The sequence below is a fragment of the Hemiscyllium ocellatum genome, chromosome 8 (assembly GCF_020745735.1).
Source record: "Hemiscyllium ocellatum isolate sHemOce1 chromosome 8, sHemOce1.pat.X.cur, whole genome shotgun sequence".
In the NCBI taxonomy this organism is placed as follows: domain Eukaryota; kingdom Metazoa; phylum Chordata; class Chondrichthyes; order Orectolobiformes; family Hemiscylliidae; genus Hemiscyllium; species Hemiscyllium ocellatum.
In genome coordinates this window covers 89,473,775-89,493,758 of record NC_083408.1, presented here as the reverse complement: position 1 = coordinate 89,493,758, position 19,984 = coordinate 89,473,775, and the positions used below count along the sequence as shown (strand labels likewise).

General features: G+C 39.5%; 1 protein-coding gene across 1 annotated transcript in view; it reads left to right on the top strand.

Annotated features, from left to right (window-relative positions):
- Positions 1-8,457, top strand: part of gphb5 (glycoprotein hormone subunit beta 5) — a 36,938-nt gene extending 28,481 nt beyond the window's left edge. The window contains exons 3-4 of the mRNA XM_060828989.1: positions 2,066-2,270; positions 8,269-8,457. Coding sequence (XP_060684972.1) covers positions 2,066-2,270; positions 8,269-8,457 — 394 coding nt within the window. The remainder of the gene's footprint in view (positions 1-2,065; positions 2,271-8,268) is intronic.
- Positions 8,458-19,984: the final 11,527 nt, after the last annotated feature.

The window sequence follows — 19,984 nt, the reverse complement described above, 5'->3', positions numbered from 1 at the left end:
ATGGGGTTGGGGATGAAGGTGATAGGTCAGAGAGGAGGGTGGAGCGGATCGTTGGGAAGGAAGATTGGCAGGTAGGACAAATCATGAGGATGGTGCTGAGCTGGAAGTTTGGAGCTGGGATAAGGTGATGAGAGGGGAAATGAGGAAACTGGTGAAGTCCACATTGATGCCCCTGGGGTTGAAGTGTTCTGAGGTGGAAGATGAGACATTCTTCCTCCAGGCGTCGGGTAGTAAGGGAGTGGCGGTGGAGAAGGCCCAGGACCTGCATGTCCTCGGCAGAGTGGGAGGGGGAGTTGAAATGTTGGGCCACGGGGTGGTGGAGTTGATTGGTACGGGCGTCCCAGAGATGTTCCCTAAGGCGCTCTGCAAAAAGGCATCCAGTCTCCCCGATATAGAGGAGACTGCATCGGGAGTAACAGATACACTAAACGACATTGCTGGATGTACAGGTGAAACTTTGATGGATGTGGAAGTGTGTCAGGTACTGCAGAGAGGTTAGCATTGGGGATGTGGTGTACTGAGCAGTGCAAGACTTTGTTGTCCAGTGGGTAAGAGCTATCATGTGAAGATACATTCAGTGACATTGACCACTTGTTTGAGATCATCAGACCTCTTGCAACATAGCTGCTGGGCCCTAACTTCCAGATTCTGGAGTTAACCTTCCTCACCACTCGTTTCTACTCCCTTCTAAGGGTAATCCTCGAGGGTCTCATGGCATACAGTGGGTCCATGTTTTTTCTTGCTGTCCACTGAAATGACTAAATCTGTCATTTCTGTCTGGATTTCAGTGTTTTAATTACCTCCATATTTCCCTTAAGATAGTTTGCCTTTCAAAATGCAGAGGCTGCCCTCTGCAAGCAACACTTTTGATGCCACATACTATGTGTAGAGCTGATTGGCAGCATGGGGAAGAGCTCATCAGCACTAGCAGCAAGGCAAACAGTATTGAAATCATGCAGATGTGGAGTGTAGGTGTGAAAGGGTACAAGCACACTGCAAAGTGTGGCTTTCCCACCCCCACCGAAATCAGGGCTAATGTATTTGTATTCCAGCACCTCTCTGATTACTGTGTTGAAGTGCTAGTATACATTTTGTGCCCAGTTTACTGAAAAGTGGTGAGGAAGAAAAATGTATAGAGTACAGCATAAGACAATCATTCCAAGCTAGGACTGCACCACAAAACGTATCAGTTGGGGTCCACTGTACTTGCTGGAAACCAGCATGAAGTTCAATGTGTATGCAAATTATAGAAGCAATGTTTATTTACAGCCCTCTCCAGGTTTGGAGCCGGAGTGATCACAACCTGAACTATACAGTTTGTAAACTGTTTTCTCAGATCTATTTTAACCAAACAAAATTTCAAAGGAGGCAATTCGTTCTGCTGTGTGAGGAAAGGCTGCAAGATGAAATGCTTCTTCTTTCAAGGTTGTGTCCTACCAATCATCTTGTCCATTGGATTTGGTGTGACAGTTGATTGTTTCTAGGCCTTTGTGTTACTTTTCAATTCAGGAATATAAAACTGTGCAAATTAAATATAGTTGTGCTATATTCATTTTTCTTAGGTACAATTTTTTAGTGTAAATTACATAATTCACGTTAAACCACTAATATTAATGTGGCATTTTTAATTCAGTTGCAAGTTGTGGAAATTGCCCAGAATCAGCCACATTTGTGTCTCTGAAGTCACCTATAGATCAGGCCAAGGAAAAGATGCCAGATTTTCTTCCCTAAAAGACATTAGTGAACCAGATGGTCTTTTTATGATGATAGGGATACATGGTTGGCATTAGACAAGTTTTCATTCCAGATATTTATTGAATTCAGAATATAACCATTTACCATAGCAAGATTCAAACACATACCTTGAACATTAGCTTGGGTTCTGGATTACAAGTGAGGCAATATTACCTTGATTTGAGAACCTCCAGAAAGACATGATTGATATCATAGAGTCATACACCTTTTTGATCATAAAGGATCATTGGCTATACACGAGAGTATTGCATGATACTATAGTTTACTTATTTTAGTCTATTATTAGAATTAAAATATGTGTTTGTTTCAGACTGAATCATCACCACATAATCTGGGGGAGTCTTATTCTGCAGTTGCTGGTTGTTTATGACAATGTGCTTCCAGCCTCCAATATCAGCGTGCGGACATTCATTGGCTGTGCTGTAAGAGAGTTCACATTCCTGGCTAAGAAACCAGGATGTAAAGGATTGCGAATCAACACGGATGCTTGCTGGGGACGATGTGAAACCTGGGAGGTGAGCCAGGAATCCTGATTGTATCATTTTCCTCCTGAATTCTATTTGATGTACACTGCTGGAGAACAAAGTACAGAAAAGTTTTACTTATTCAGTTTTACTGTCTTTGATGTGAAATCACAATTTCTAAAATCTAGAGATAGGTAGCTTTTTAAAATATTAAAATAATATCAACTGAATATTTAACATTTAAATCTACATCAATGGTGTCAGAAGTCATTCAAATCTTATAAGAAAAGATGTGAGGCATTTTTCATAAATGTTGCAATGAAATTTAAAATGAGCCTTTCAGCAATTGATCACTGGTAATATTATTACAGCTTTCAACACCTGTTCTCTAATGTGTCACAATTATTATCATAGTTTGCAGCATAGTTTAATACTTCCCAGGTCACCAATGATTAATAAAAACCCACTTAGTTCAACTAAGCAACACTATTACTTTCCTAATCAGAATCACCAAAAATAATCTCCTAAAAGATTATTCCCTACTAAAAAAATAATTTAGAGAGACTAGTGAATATCAGTGTGGAGAGGAAATTGGCTGGGCTTACACAGAAAGTTAACAGGTAAGTGCATCTAACAATTGGGAAGGCAAATTATGGGGTATTGGAAGACAAGAGCAAGGAAGGCCTCTGTGGTTGTATAGGATTTACGTGAGACCTTGTCTGTGTATGGTGTACAGTTTTGGGGATGATATTTTGATATTTTTTAAATAAAATGTTGGGTGGCTATTTTCGGTGATGACTAATAGCTGGAGTGGGGCGAGAGAACTTCAAAGGAAGCACAAGGGATGGCCTCTAGTCCACTCCCTTGCCTGCACTGATGCCTCCAATTGCTCAGTTTGAGTGAATTGAAAATATTCCTCCCTCATACAGTCAAGCAAATGAAAGAACCACATGCAAGGTGAGATTGATATCTTTCTTGGTCATAAACAATCATTTGATGTGCATGGGTATGCTGTATTATACCAGGTTTTATTGATTTTATTTTCCCCTATGAGAATTAACAAACTAAAATGTGTGTTTGTTATAGACTGAATCATCACCCCATAATCTGGGGAAGGCTTATTCTTTAGTTGCTGGTTGCCCTGGCTTCTCAGCAGAAAGATAGCTACTTTATCACCCTCTGGGAAGGCAGGTAATTGGGAGGTGGTGAACTGAAGCCCTTAAGAGGCCATTTATTGACTACTTGATGGCCTTAATTGGTGGTGGCTTGAGAAAGTTTCAGTGTTTGACCTCCTTATGGGTCTGCTCCTGGGCCTGGCCATTACCAAGTCCAGGCAGCGGGGCGGGTAGGGGGTCATTATGACTGCTCCACTTCCATGATTATGTTCAGGCTGGGGTGCCCCTGGAAAAGGAGCATGAAGTGCCCACCCATACTCTCAACCTCTTTAGGGAGAGCTGGGCACTGCAGCAGGTGGAGTGTTTTATTTCCTCCTCCAATTCTATTTTGATTTAGTCCCTGCCCTCCCCATCACCTTTGATTTCACATAAGCTTTGCTCGTTCTGTGCTTTGCTTGTCCACATGGGTGACTTTCCTGGTGGTGCAGCAGTAATAAAGTTATTTATACTTGGTGTTTTCACTGTGTCTTGCAACTACTCATACACAAGATGGGTGCTGGAATGATAAGCACTACTACTGTGTGTGGGGGGGAAAAGGGGAAAAAATAGCAAGTCCCAGTGGACACACTTGCCCAGAACTTAGTGAGATGACAAGAAAGAGAGTGAGTATCAGACTATCAGAAAAACCTTCATCACAGCCACAAAGACTGGGAAAACTTTTCAGTACAAAGAAAACCTGAGAAGGAACAGCATTATTACAACCAAAAAGTAGATGAATTACTTATTCACATTAGGAAGCTATAACATCAGAAACAATATTGTTAGAAAGACTTAGAGTCAGAGTCATAGAGATGTGTGGCATGGAAACAGACTCCTCGGTCCAACGACCAGATATCCCAAACCAATCTAGTCCCACATGCCAGCACCTGGCCCATAACCCTCCAAACCCTTCCTATTCATATATCCGTCCAGATGCCTTTTAAATGTTGCAATTGTACTAGCCTCCACCACTTCTTCTGGTAGCTCATTCCATACACGTACCACCCTCTATGTAAAAATGTTGCCCCTTAGATCTCTTTACCCTCTCACTCTAAAGCTATGCCCTCTAGTTCTGGATCCCCCACACCAGGGAAAAGACTTTGTCCACTTATCCTATCCATGCCCCTCATAATTTTGTAAACCTCTATAAGGTCACCCCTCAGTCTCTAGTGCTCCAGGGAAAACAGCTCCAGCCTGTTCTACCTTTCCTTATAGCACAAATCCTCCAAACCTGGCAACATCCTTGTAAATATTTTCTGAACCCTTTCAAGTTTCACAACATCTTTCCAATAGGATGGAGACCAGTATTGCATGCAGTATTCCAAAAGTGGCCTAACCAATGTCCTGTATAGCCGCAACATGACTCCCAACTCATGTACTCAATACTCTGACCAATAAAGGAAAGCATATCAAACATCTTCTTCACTATCCTATCTACCTGCGACTCTACTTTCAAGGAGCTATGAACCTGTACTCCAAGGTCTCTTTGTCCAGTAACACTCCCTCGGACCTTACCATTAAGTGTATAGGTCCTGCTAAGATTTGCTCTATTTCAGAAATAGGCCAAATGGAACATAAAATTGAAGATCTCGGAGAAAACAATTCTTGTTGTACGGAACAGCTTCAAAACATGACTTTAAGACAGAAGCTGAACAAGTACATATACTTTTGTATGCAACTGGGTGTACAGCAGACACTGCTATTGCTTGCCAAGTGGTAAATTAAATACCAGATAAATTTCAAGAGACACTAAATCCTCGGACAATTATTTCAACCTCAGAATCAATAAAATTCTTGCAAGGGCAAGATTAAAGTAAAACTGTGCAAAGTCCATGGATAATTTTATCAAATATCGACAGGCTAATGGACAGATGCAGTAATGCCAACACTAATCTTGTCTCTCATGCTATTAAAGTAATAAAAGACTGGATCGTTGTTGGCATTACTGATGAGCTTTTCAGATTTATTAAAGTCAAAAGAAGATCGAGCTCTAGGGAAAACCATTCAGTTGGTGAATGAAGCCGACATGTGGAACTAAAGCTGTTCAATCCTAAGAAAATAAGATAAAACCAAGGCACAGGAGAACTATGGAATCTATTCATTTCTTAAACTACAAAGCCACAAAAGGCACACCCGATCAGCCAATGAAGCAGTTAGGACAGACACCAGACATTAAAGAACTGTGCCAACACTGTAGAGCAAAGAAAGCTCACAAACGCAAAGGGTGTCCTTCCTTAATTACCGAACGCTGTTTTTAAAAGTGAATCAGTAATGTGCTGAAGCAGGAGACGGCCACAGAAAAGTAAAATACCAGAGAATTTCCCACACAAAGAGAAATGAAGCAAAACAGCCATCAGTAGAATATTAAAGCAATATTATCCTAGGGGAGAATCTTTTGATTTTGACAATCAAATATTTATGCATCATATGAATTTCAATTTAGACACAAAGCAATTTTATTGGTTAGTGACCCTTGATTGATACACGATGCTTATAGCCAATAGAAACTCAACTTTATGCTGAAGGGGCATTGATCCTAATTTTAAAGATGGGCTGCAAGGAACTCGCCTGTGTCAAGGCAGTAGAAAACCTGTATGTACCTTACAACCAAGAATTCTCTCTCCCGAGTGGAAGGTTACATATCAAAGTCAATTTCATTCAAAAGGTTAAGCAAACAGAATCTAAAAAAAGTTGCTTTGAATATGAATTGAATAAAAGGTTTGACTGATTTAAAACCTAATGCAATGTTACACTAAGTGAAGATGCTAAATCCTTTATAAACCCTGGAATATACTACATTGCTTCATGAAACCAGTTGAGAACCAACTTATTGAGGTGTCACAAATTGGAATCATTTTCCTGGGCGCAGAACTAACAAAGTGATCCTGAGACAGGTTTATCATACCTAAGCCTAGTGATATTGTTTATGTTTGTATTCAACTCAACACATTAGTAGCAATAGAAATTCACCCTATGGTCACGGTTATAACAGTCTAGCCAAAAACTCTAAGAGCTGAGTTTTCACAAAATGCGAAGCATATAGCTGATTTTGTGAGCACTATTGGATGAGCAATCAGGAATACTTATCACATTTATAATACCTTTTGGAAGATATCGTTTCAGTTAATTACCATTTGGTATTGCATCTGCACCAGAGATTTTCCATTGAGCAATATCAGACATCATGAGATTGTTGGGGATTTATATGCTGCATGGATGTTATGTTGATCTATGGGAAACAGTTGAAGAGCATGATCAGAGAATATGTGAAGTCTGAAAATGTCCACCAGCTGAAAGTCTCATATTTAATAATATGTACAAATTCTCCAAGGAATCCATCCATTTCTGTTCACTACATTCTTGGTCCGAAGGTGGTCATTGAAATGGATCACAAAATTTGGATCATCAACTGGACAAGAAGGAATTTACAAGAATGTCTCCAAGAGTACAAAGAGTTTGGCTTTACCTCATGAGATTTGCGAATGAAACAATTTAGATGCAGACATTGGTAGATGAACTGTCCAGAATAATGGTATGACAGCCTAACCAATTGTGATGCAGACTTCATCTAAGAAGTCAACCTGGTCCAAGCAGCATAATGGCCAGCAGGTCACAAATGATCCAGCCAAATTTGACAAGAACAAATGAGGGCTGAGGAATGCCATATTGCACCAACAATTGGCCCACATCAAAGACCCAATGGTATGACTATGAAAGTGCATTCTGAACACAGGAATTGATAATATCATTATTGATGACATTTAAATGTATGAGGAATGATGGGTCAAACCCAGCTTTACGTTAAGAGGACATCTTGGTTATTTGGGAATCGTCAAATGCTGCACAAGAGCTAAGATGTCAGTGTGGACGCCTGGAATCTGCAGGCTCATTGTCGAACTCATTGTCAATTATTAGGTATGAGCCAGACAAATGGAACTTTGATTACATACCAAATTCTCCAGGCCTTGGGAAAATGTAGGGATGGCTTGGTGTGTTCTCAGCTGAAAGGCTTACCTCATCATTATGAATTATTCCTCTTGATGGATTGAGGTTAAGACATTGAATAGGAGGACTACAGAAGCAGACAACAGATTTATTTGCAACTTCTCCAACACACAGCCTCCCTTATGTGGTCATGGAGGAAATACAATTCATGAATCAAGGCTTCAGCAACTTTTCAGCCAGTTCTGAAATTGAGCATGTCATAAGTTAACCACAGTACCCACAAAAACTGGCTCCACATTTACACCTTCCTGATGACTAAGTAGTACATTATAAAGAGTAGTTCTATTAAACACAGATGGTGACAAAACATTGCAATAAATGCTATCAAATAAGTAACATACCAGAACTACAAGTGGGCAATGGGCAAGAATCAGGGATTTAAACAGAACAGGTAGAATCATCCTTGGAGCTGTGAGGCCATAGAGATCATACATCATCCATCCTGAAGGGGCTGTAAAAAGGATGTGTGGGAACTTCAGCCCATTATGACTGAGCTTTTGACAGTAAGCACCAGCCATTGTGTTGATGTCACAAGGACTTTGTCACTGAGAAAAGGAGTTGGTGGAAGAACAATCTGAGGCTAGTGTGCGCTGAATAGTTTCTACCACATTATAGGTTCATATTGATGTTACCTGATAATAGAGCAACTCATCTGGTGTTCACTAACATTGGAAAATGTACTTCTAGTGTATCAGTAAAACTTTTAACACCTTATGGTGATGAAGTTGAATCCAGTAAAAATAAAAATAGGTTGAACAGTGTTAGGGTTACAATTACAGTATTACTGATTGTTTCACTTTGTTTTGAACATATGCACGCAGACAGCAAATGGTTCTACTTGCTGTTCCCGAAATTATTTTCTAAATATTGTTCTCTGCTTTTGCTCATAGAAACCAGTTCTTGATCCTCCATACATTGAAGCACACCATCGGGTCTGTACCTATAATGAAACCAGGTTCATCACAGTGAAACTACCCAATTGTCGGGCTGGGATAGATCCATACTACACGTATCCTGTAGCAATGCGGTGTGACTGCGGTGTCTGTTCAACTGCCACTACTGAGTGCGAGACTCTGTAAAATCTCCAGTTTTACTTGAAGCTGCAAAATAAACATCACATTAAGTTTTTTATTTTTTGCAGAATTTTGATTGGTTGGTTGAAACTGAAATTAAAATTTATATCTGCAGAAAAGCCTTACTTGGTGACAATTCTTCCCTGAGGTTATTTTGCAGCAATTAAAAAGAAAACAAACATTGAAAATGATTTGGACATACATTTAATAATTTACAAAAGATCTGTTTAGAAAAGTATCAATTTTTAAAAGCATTCTTCTTAAACTATACTAAACATAGTAGAAACAGAGAATTACACACAGGTCAGTTACCTATCAAGTCTACACTTGTATAAAAATCAAAAATACTGGAAATACTCAAAGTCAATAGTGCGAAGGAGTTTATCAGAATTACCTGTAGGTTTGACACCTAGTTTAATCTCACTGTACAGTGCATTCACACACCATACCATAATCTCCTTTTTAAGTCAACTAAATAATTCTACATTTTCTAAAAAAGATATAAGATTTTAACTCTTTCAAAACCCATCCTCATAATCAGTTAAAATTGTGCTCCATCCATGTGACATCTGTTTCAATAATGGTTTCAAAATTTAGCATTCAAACTCTTCACTCCATAGATAAATGTTCTCTAACCTTTCATTATTTTTTCTTTTAATGATCAATTAATACATGAAGAGCAATTGCAATATTGAGGGCAAGTATGGAAGAGATGTGTGAAGAGGAAAGGAGGGAGAATAGAGACAAAGGAAGTAAGAGGCAAGGGAGAGCGAAGAGAGGTACAGGAGAAAGGAGGAGATGGCTAATTGAACATGAATGGGGAAATGGGAGGTCTGGAGAAAACAAGAAGCTGGGGTGCAAGGTATGACTAGGAAAGAAAATGCATAGGGAAAAAGGCTTAGGATGTCAAATTCTGTCAAAGACCATTTTTCATTTTGGAAAGTAAAGAAAGGTTCATTACTGCCAGGTCTGGTGAGAGGATGGAAACACACCTTGCTTTAGCGTAGTAACGTGTTTTAAATTGATGATTAATAACTGTATATTGGAAAGGAGAATCTATGTTGAAAGAAGAAGTACCTTTCTAAAAGGGGACATACTGAGACACATTCTGTTTGCAGTATACTGTATGTACACTGTACAGATATATGCAGCAGTGTATGTAGCATTGCCACCCCCTGGTCAGGGTGTGCAATTGCACCAATTTATGATAACGGTCTCAGTTGTAATATCTGTTTCTTGTTGTAATGACCCTTTTGAAACTTTCACATTCTATCACAACAGTGTGTACCTGTTAGTTTTGCATGAGCAATTATGGCTGCTTTCCATGTTTAATGTACCATAGATGGATGCCACACATACCACCTTGTCAACCAACCAACTACTTTCCACTTTGTACATTGCTTAGCCTTTAAGGTTTTTAAACCACCTATTTGGTTTCTTCAGCTTTACATAACTTATTTTTCCCCTATCTCCACTCCACGCTCACCCTCTTCTCCTCCCACTCCCTTAACATTCCACATCTATAAACAGTTATCCCCAATAATGGTCAACTGAATCTCCTCAATTGCATCCCCAGGCAGCATGGTGGCACAGTGGTTAGTATTGCTGCTTCACAGCACCAGGGACCCAGGTATCAGTATGGAGTTTGCATGTTCTCCCCAGGTCTACTTGGGTTTCTGCTGGATGCTCTGGTTTCCTCCCACAGTCCAAAAATATTCCGATTAGGTGGGTTGGCCTTGATAAATTGCCCGGTAGAGTCCATATGCAGGCTGGGTGGATTAACCATGGTAAACCTGGGATTAAGGGGATTGGGTGGAATATCTTTTGGAGGGTTGGTGCAGAGTTGATGGGTCAAATGGCCTCTCTCTGTAGGGTTTCTATGAATCTATGCATACCCTTCCCATGTTGACATTCAAACTGCCCACAATTTCCAGCTGCAAGCTGATTCACATCAAGATCCCTTTCCTCTTTACACCATCTACAATCTTACTAATTAGCTTGGATGTTCTTTTCACAATCTTATAAACATTAATATTTCACATCATTTTATAATACATACACTACTTATCCATTGCACTAGCTTACTTATGCCTTGCTGTAGCTTTTCACAGCCATTCCTGAAGGAAGTTAAAAATCACACGACACCACGATACAGTCTAACAGGTTTATTTGGAAGCACTAGCTTTCGGATAACCCTGTTGGACTATAACCTGGTGTTATGTGATTCTCAATTTTGTACACCCCAGTCCAATAATAGCACCTCCAAGTGGCACAGTGGCTCAGTGGTTAGCACTGTTGCCTCTCAATGCTAGGGACCTGGGTTCGGTTCCAGCCTCGGGCGATTGCCTGTGTAGAGTTTGCCGTTCTCCCTAAATGGGGTTCCTTTGGGCGGAAACTGGAGCACCCAGAGATGTGGAGGTTAGGTGAATTGGTCATGCTAAAAGTTGCCCATAGGTGCATTAGTCAGGGGTAAATATGGAGAATGGGTCTGGGTGGGTTACTCCACAGAGAGTTGGTGTGGACTAGTTGGGCTGAAGGGCCTGTTTCCACACTGTAGGAAATCTAATCATAAACCATTTCTGAAGCAGTGTTTAATGGAAATGCAGCATTTAATTTTTCGGTAGCAGTCATCTGCACTGAAAGATGCTGATCATGACTTTGAGATCAACAACAAGTAAAGAGTGCCAGATATTCGCTGCACTTAGCCACAGACTTAAGTGCACTTTTGTATGCTGTACTGTACATTGGTGTAATTAACAGACAAAATCAATGTCGTGAATTTTGCAGGGGAGCAGGGAGCTGCTCAGTGTGAGCAGGGTAAGAATTTATGTATGCTCTTTAACCAACTAGACTGAAGAATCCTTACTGAGACCTAAAAATGTGTCACCAGGAACTGTAAAGTAGAACATTAATTTCGATGACAAATTATACACAAAGAGTAAAATAAAGAAAAATAGTTGGGAAAGTGAGAAAAGAAACAAAATTAAAACAATTATATATGCAATTTTTAAGAGGTGCTAACTATATTACAATAATTATATAGAATAACAATTAAAACCTTAAGGAATGAGACTTCACATTTGTAAATTTAATTTTCAGCGTTCAAGAAATTGTTTAGTGATAGTCAAGATTTATCATGGTGCTAAACATTTACTTAGACTAGATGTGACAGGCCTTAAAATTTTCAGGCGTATTTACTGGGTAACTATTATGTAAGTATTGCAATTTCATGGCTTTTCATGTGTTTCGATGCAGTCTCTCACTAAGGTTCCATTATCTTGATGTTTCTGAAAGACCACAACAACTAGGACATTTCCCTGAATTCCGTGTTTAACTGCACATGTGCAGCCACAAAATATTGCTGTCTGCCTTACATTATAATAAAATCATCAAGCATGATTGATATCACTGTTAATTAAGGCTAATGCCCTTGTGAAACAATTGGAGGTTTGGTATATTTAATATTAATCTGATGTACACAAAATTTATTTCCATGTTAGAAATCTAAGAAAACATGGAATTGGTGAAGACTATTGCACACCCCCAAAGTGCTCTTTCCACAGCACTTGTTCATTCTACATCAACATAGACTAGACTCCACCCACACAACTTATTCATTAAATTTCCCAGAATCATCAAATATAATCAGCTGGGATTTCAGAACATTTACTTGTATTTTCATATTCATGGCTGAAACACTATTTGAATCTTTTCTTAATAAAAGTTTGGGCAAACAGGAAAAGAGAAATTCTAGTTAACACTAGTCTATTCCTCACGAGTGTTATAAAGAACTCTTTTTTACAATCAGAACACAGATGTCGAAGAGATACATGATTATAATCATTAGCAATAAAGAGCAGTGCCTATTCTCAGCTCCTGGTAATGATACCCCTTCCATTCATTAAACCTCTGCACAATAAACAGTGACTTTGTTTAGCATTCAGTGGGAACGTGCCTGATTTACATACTAATGATGATAATCCATTTCCCTGTGTCTATGTGGAAGAACAAAATTTCAATATTTTCTGTAAAACAAGATATGTTCCAGGAGCAGTATCATTAGAAATTCAATTTTCTGTCATAAAAATTTAAGTTAATAAAAGTGAGATACATAAATAAACTTTTGCTGTTGCAACATTACTTGTTTTAAAGCTTCCTGGCACTACTACTGTTGCTGAGATCCTTATCCATTCTTTCTTGAGCCCAAAACTTCTCCATTAATGCTGTCACCAAATTGTAGAACATCATTGTATACAAACAGCAAATTTCTATCATATTTATCTAACCCTGCACTAAATATCTCTGACCCATTGCACGTCCATAAGAACCCTCAACAACTTTTACAAATGCATGATAGAAAGCATTCTATCTGAATGTATCACAGCTTAGTACGGCAACTGCTCTACCTAGGATCATAAGAAACTACAGAAAGTTGTGAACGCAGCTCAGACCATCATGCAAGCCAACTTCCCAACCATTGATTCCATCTACAGAAAGGCAACCAATATCATAGGCCCCTCCCATCCCAGTTATAATCTCTTCCAACCTCATCCATCAGGCAGATGATATAAAAGCTTAAACATACTCACCAACTGGTTCAAGAACAGCTTCTTCCCCGTTGTTATTAGACTTCTGAATGGACCCCTCAAAAATCAAATCTAATATTGATCCCACTTTTTTGTGCACCTTCTTTGCAGGCATAACTTTGTATTCCTCGCCCTATTCTATCACCCGATGGTCTTTGTATGTTATGATCTGCTTGTCCAGCATGCAAAACAAAATGTTACTGTACCTAGGTGACATTAATTCTCAAATCTAAATCAAATCACTGTGGTCTTATCTTGATCAACCTCCACTGGCACCCTGCCTCCCCATACTGCACCAAAAGGTCAGAGAGTCACAGAGATGTACAGCATGGAAATAGACCCTTCGGTCCAACTCATCCATGCTAACCAGATATCCCAACCTAATCTAGTCCTAATTGCCAGCACTTGGCCCATATCCCTCTAAACTCTTTCTATTCATATACAAATACAGCATTTGAAAGGCACCTGGATAGGTACCAACCTCCATCTTTTCCCCTGGCAGCTCATTCCATACATGTACCACCCTTTTTAATCTTTCCCTTCTCACTCTAAACACCTGTCCTCTAGTTGCAGACTCTCTCACGCCTGGGAAAAGGCCTTGTTTATGTACCCTATCCATGTCCCTCATGATTTAATAAACCTCTACAAGGTCACCCCTCAGCCTACGACACTCCAGGAAAAAACAGCCTCAGCATATTCAACTGCTCCCTATAGCTCAAACCTTCCAACTCTGGCAACATCCTTATAAATCTTTTCTGAACCCTTTCAAGTTTCACAACATCCTTCCAATAGGTGGGAGACTAGGAGTGTACATAATATTCCAAAAGTGGCCTAATTAATGTCCTGTACAGCTGCAACATGATCTCCCAACTCCCAGCTTTGACAAAGGGTCATTTAGACTCAAAACATCAGCTCTTTTCTCTCCTTACACATGCTGCCAGACCTGAGATTTTCCAGCATTTTCTCTTTTGGTTTCAGATTCCAGCATCCGCAGTAGTTTGCTTTTATCCCATAGGAGAAAGTGAGGACTGCAGATGCTGGAGATCAGAGCTGAAAATGTGTTGCTGGAAAAGTGCAGCAGGTCAGGCAACATCCAAGGAGCAGGAGAGTCGATGTTTCGGGCATGAGCCCTTCTTCCCATACCCAATGCTCTGACCAATAAAGGAAAGCATACCAAACCAAATGCCTTTTTCGCTATCCTATCTACCTGTGACTCTACTTTCAAGGAGCTATGAACTTGCACTCCAAAGTTTCTTTGTTCAGCAACACTTCCCAGGACCTTGCCATTAAGTGTATAAGTTCTACCCTGATTTGCCTTTCCAAAAAGCCAAATTTAAATTCCGAGCACTTTTCTTTAAATCCCTCAGCAACCTCATCTAATATAACTTTTTAATCTCCTATCCTATGCTACAATGTCTTTTTGTCTTTTGACTCTGGTTTCCACAGAGACCCCTGTCAACCACCACTAACATGTCAGTAGCAAAGTATAGAAAAGGAGAAAGAGTACATCTGTCTAGTGGCTTTCATAATCTCCAGAGGTCTCACCCTTCTTTACAACCAGTTAACCACTTTTCAAGTGCTATTGCTGTTGCAATGCAGGAGCTAAATTATACAGCAAGGTCCCACAAACAGCACTCGATTAATGACCAGAAGATATTTTTTAAAACTGGATTTGGTCCAAAGATTGATATCAATCAGGTTGTCTCACCCTCACCTTCTCTACAAAATAAAGAAGCTGCATTTGTACCAGAAATCCAAATGTGCTTTGCTGTGCCAACTCAGATTTTCCAGTATAACTGCTACTCTAATATAACCAAATGCTGCAGTCAATGTGGAAACAGAAAAGTGGCTCACTCACAACAATGAGAAAATGATCAATTAACACACTTTGGTGACAATAGGTTGAGGCATAAAAATTGCCAGAAGATTGATAGAGGATCTTTTGTATCACTCTGATCAAGTAGTTACAGCCTCAGTTTAACATTGGAGTTCAAAAGAACAGCACCCACAGGATACCATACATTAAAATTGAGGTGAAGTGAGAGTTTAGATTTTGTGAATTAATCCCTGGAGTGGATTTTAAAGTCACAGCTTTCTATCTAATAGGTGAGACTATGACTACTAAGCCAAGACCGAGTGAAATTTTTAATCAACATATTTATTTTTCAACTACGACTAACTCATCTATTACAGTTTGAGTCTAACCTTTACTGTGTGAAGCAGTACTTTAGTGAATTAACCTGAAGTACTTCATCTTCCTACAATTTAAGTTCCTATTTGATACATAAAGTTGACAAAATAATACCAATTATTCATGGATATGCCATGCTGAATAGGCAACAATGTAAATATAGCTCCTAAAAACAGAGCAATCCTTAATACAAACCACAATTACTGACAGATCTGTTATTCTTGTTTGAAATGATTTGCTTTGCAATTGGATTTGTATAATTGTAATGTTTTATTATATTGCTACATTTAATTAGTACTTGTTCTTAATTGCTAGCTGTTGCAATAAGAATATAATCCTCCTCACAAGTTGTGAGCAATAATTATTATAATTATGTGACTATTTTAATCGTGTGGGAGGTGCTAAAACATTTGTTACACCTTATTAAATCACAAACTTGTTATTCTTTTGGTTAGTAATTTGATTTTAGCTAATCACAAATAAATCACACTGGGATTTGAATAAACATTTTATATTTAATGCTTTGTAATTCTAAGTTTATCCTTTTATACAGAATACAGATTTGTACTAATCTAATATACATTGCTGCAAAATGATAATTCTATCCTTTGGCTTTGCATATTCTCATGGCTTTATTCCAACAATACATTTGATCAACTAATGAGGAAGAATTTAATACTAAAATGGCTCATTGCTGGGTGATGAGGAGGGCCCAGAGCAGATGAGTACAGTGCAGAGCTGACCTGGAGGGAGATCTGGACATCTTGCTGAGTTTGAAATTCATTCAGGCGGAAAGGTGAAGAGACAAAGCAGATTCTTTATCTCAAGAAAATCGTTAAAGGAAAGGTCGCTTGGAGTTTGTGAGCACAGAGGCGAGATTGGACAAATGGATGGGGTTGGCAGCAAGTGAAAGGATAGAAGGATTCAGAAGACTTTTGGTAGACATGAGTTATTGAAGCTTGTGATACTTGATACCTAACAGAAAGAACATACTTTTTTTTGAAGTACCATACATATTGGTGTCTCTGGAGACAGATGAACACCGTGCATGTGACTGTACATGAAATTGCAGTGAAAACACCAGTATAAGGAGTCTTGAATAGCTTGAAAATATCTGTAATAATGTATTATAAACATGAAGGATAGAATTTCAGTTGGGATCCGTGTAGAATAAGCCAGAATTGGAGATGGAAAGACCGAGCATTCCTTGAACTTTTGTTTTTTAATTTCAGTTAACTCCAGCAACCTGAGCATTTTACTTTTGCAAGGGGCAGTCGGACTTTGGAATTATTATTCGATACAGAACCGGTCTCACCCAGAGGCCAAGGCTATTGCAAAATGCAGAGAATTTGGTTAGAGACTTCAAGATAGAACAGGGCTTGACTGTCAATAAATAGCACACATGGCTGGAAATACAAGAACATCTCCCCCCAAAAGACCCAAGCGACTTCACCTGAAAATATAATGTGTGGAGGATATTTAAATAACTTAAGTTGGTGGTTTCTCTGGCAAAATCGAGCTGAGGGTAATTACATAAATTAATCCTGTAAGTTCCTTACAGCATTGCAATCTGTAGGGATGATTGACACACTTTTGTGGAATTAATTGTCTATCATATTTTGAATTCACTAAGCAAATTCTTGGAGATTAATTAAAGACAAAGAGGTCAGTATAAATGCGTCTTCTAACATATCAACAGATTCAATAGGTTTTTTTTAGGAATACTCTACTTCATATCGAAATAAGATTGGTACAATTTGAAGCTATTATGGATAATATTGAGCAATATATAATATTGGACCATAATATAGGACCATGAAAATAACACTAAAGTTAAACAATTCAGAGTATTAGGAATCTTTGGGATGCAGCAAAAGTTGGTTAAGAGTGAATCATCAGTCAGTTACACATCTGTCCAGAACTAGAGGGCATAGGTTTAGGGTGAGAGGGGAAAGATATCAAAGAGACCTAAGGGGCAATTTTTTCACGCAGAGGGTGGTATGTGTATGGAATGAGCTGCCAGAGGATGTGGTGGAGGCTGGTACAATTGCAACATTTAAGAGGCATTTGGATGGGTATATGAATAGGAAGGGTTTGGAGGGTTATGGGCCGGGTGCTGGCAGTTGGGACTACATTGGGTTGGGATATCTAGTTGGCATGGACGGGTTGGATCGAAGGGTCTGTTTCTGTGCTGTACATCACTATGACTCTATAAATGCAAATGGTGGCAGGGGGAACCTTTGGTCTTAGAATCACTTAAAAAAATTATGATGCCGTAACTAGAGCAAGATTTTCTGGGCCTTACTTTCAAGTCTTGGAAGTGCTCAAAACAGTCACATTGAAAGGGATGTGGAGCCAGGGAAGGCAAGACATTCTGTCTCCAACCAAGTCTAAAGAATACCATTCCCCCAAAAACCTACCCTTCACATTCCACTCCTCATCTCAGAAAATAACTGAGGAGATTACGCCTGGGAAAGAACAAAAAATAAAAATCAAAGGAAATAATGAAAATTATGGACAATGGGTTTGCAAGATAATCAATTCTATAGTCTTATCATTAAAAATTGCTTCACCAACTTTGGTAGATTCAGTTTTCCTAATGTTTAAAATAGACATTCAGACCAGAGAAAGAAAGCAGATGAGCAAAGAATTCATATGTAATTAATTGTATTACATGCCTGGGATAGAAAGCCTACAGTGAACAAGTCAAATCAAATTATGTCAAGTTTTGAAACTTACTTAGAAATTGTGTACTTGTTCCAGTAAGAAACATGAAAGCTGTAGAATTGTTAAAAGAAAAATCTGAATACATCACTTCGCTACCTAATCTGGACAACACCTGACTACCACAGCTGATGGTAATACTCAAATTCAATGAAAAACAAAATCCAGAATTAAAAGTCGAATGATGATCATGAAATCATTGGGGAAAAACCCATCTGGTTCTCTAACTCCTTTAGGGTAGGAAACTGCCATTTTTAACTTGCCCTGGGCCTACATGTGACTCCAGATATTCAACATTATGGTTGACCTCTGCCTGCCCTAAGAAGTGACCTAGCAAACCACCCAATTACATCACTTCAGGCTGCTTTGTCCTGGATGATGGCAAATTTCTTGTCGAGGAAGTATTGCTGGAACTGCATTCATCCAAGCAAGTGCATTCCGTCTCACTCCTGACATATTATACCTTGGACAAGCTTTTGAGAGACAGAAGGTCAGAATCACACAGTTGGTCCAGATCAATTTCTGATCAATGGTAACCCGCAGGATAATGATAATGGGGGTTTCAGTGATAGTAATACCACTCAATGTCAAGAGGCAATGATCAGCTTCCCTCTTGTTTGAAACAAGACAATCGCCTGTCACTGTGGTGTGAATGTTACTTGTCAGCCCAAACCTGGACATTGTTCAGACCCATGGACTTCTTCAGTTACTGAGGAGTCTCAAATGGTGATGAATGTCGTGCAGTGAATATCCACGTCGGATATTATAATGAAAGGAAAGTCATTGATGAGAAAGCTGAAGATGCTTCGGCTTAGGACACTATCCTGAGGAACTCCAGGACTGATGTTATCGAGCTGAGATGACTGACCACCAACCATAATTATCTTCCTTTGTGCCAGATATGATCCTCAACCAGCAAAGAGTGCATTTCCCCTGCCAGATTCCCATTGACTTTTCATTTCACTTGGACTCCTTCATGTACCACCTGGTCAAGTTGGTCTTGATGTCAAGGGTTGTCACTCTCAGCTCCGGGACTCTTTTGTTCATGTTTGCATCAAGGCTGAAGTGAGATCAGGAGTTGAGTGGATCTGGTGGAACACAAGCATTGTGTCACTGAACAATTATACCTGAGCAAATGCTGCGTGGTAGCACTGTTGATCACATTTTCTATCACTTTATTGATGTGCAAGAGTGGACTGATAATTGGCCAGGTTGGATCTGTGCTGCTTTATGTACAGGAAATACCTGGGTAATTTTCCACACTGTCAGGGAGATACTGGTGTCATTGCTGTACCAGAATAGCTTGGCTAGAGATAAAGCAAATACTAGAGCACTTTTCTTTAATACTATTGACGAAATGATATCAGGACCCATAGCCTTTGCAGTATCTGGTGTGTGTCCAGCTGCTTCTTGATGTCACGTGGAGTAAATCAAATTAGCTGAAGACTGATAGCTGTAATGCTGGGGACTACTGGAAAACACGGAGACGGATCATCCACTTGATCATTTGCTGCTTATGCTGTTTGACATACAAGCAGTCCTGTTGCTTCATCAAGCTGACACCTCATCCTCAGGTATGTCTGGTGCTGCTCCTGGCATGCCCTCCTGCACTCACCATTACACCAGGGCTGCACCTGGATGGATGACATAGCAGATTGGAGAATAAGTCAGGCCATGAGGTACTCGCACATAATTTGTAACTGATCTGCTGCTGCTGATAGCTCACAACACCTCATGCATACTCAGTCTGGAGTTGCATGAGCTGAATGAATCTTAGTGCAACACAACACAATGGAGGGTACCCTCACTATGAAGGTGGGACTTTGTCTCCACAAAGTCTGTGTGGTGGTCACTCTTATGGTCACACACAGACACATCTGCAACAAGCAGGTTTGTAAAGATGTGGACTCCATCAGGAATGCTGCTGCCAAGCCACTCTGGGCAAGTGAGTTTGAAGTCTCCCACTCAGGTATCTAGTAACCAGCAGGAAATCTCCATGCCCATGTTTGGCTGGATGCTAAGAGACCTCACA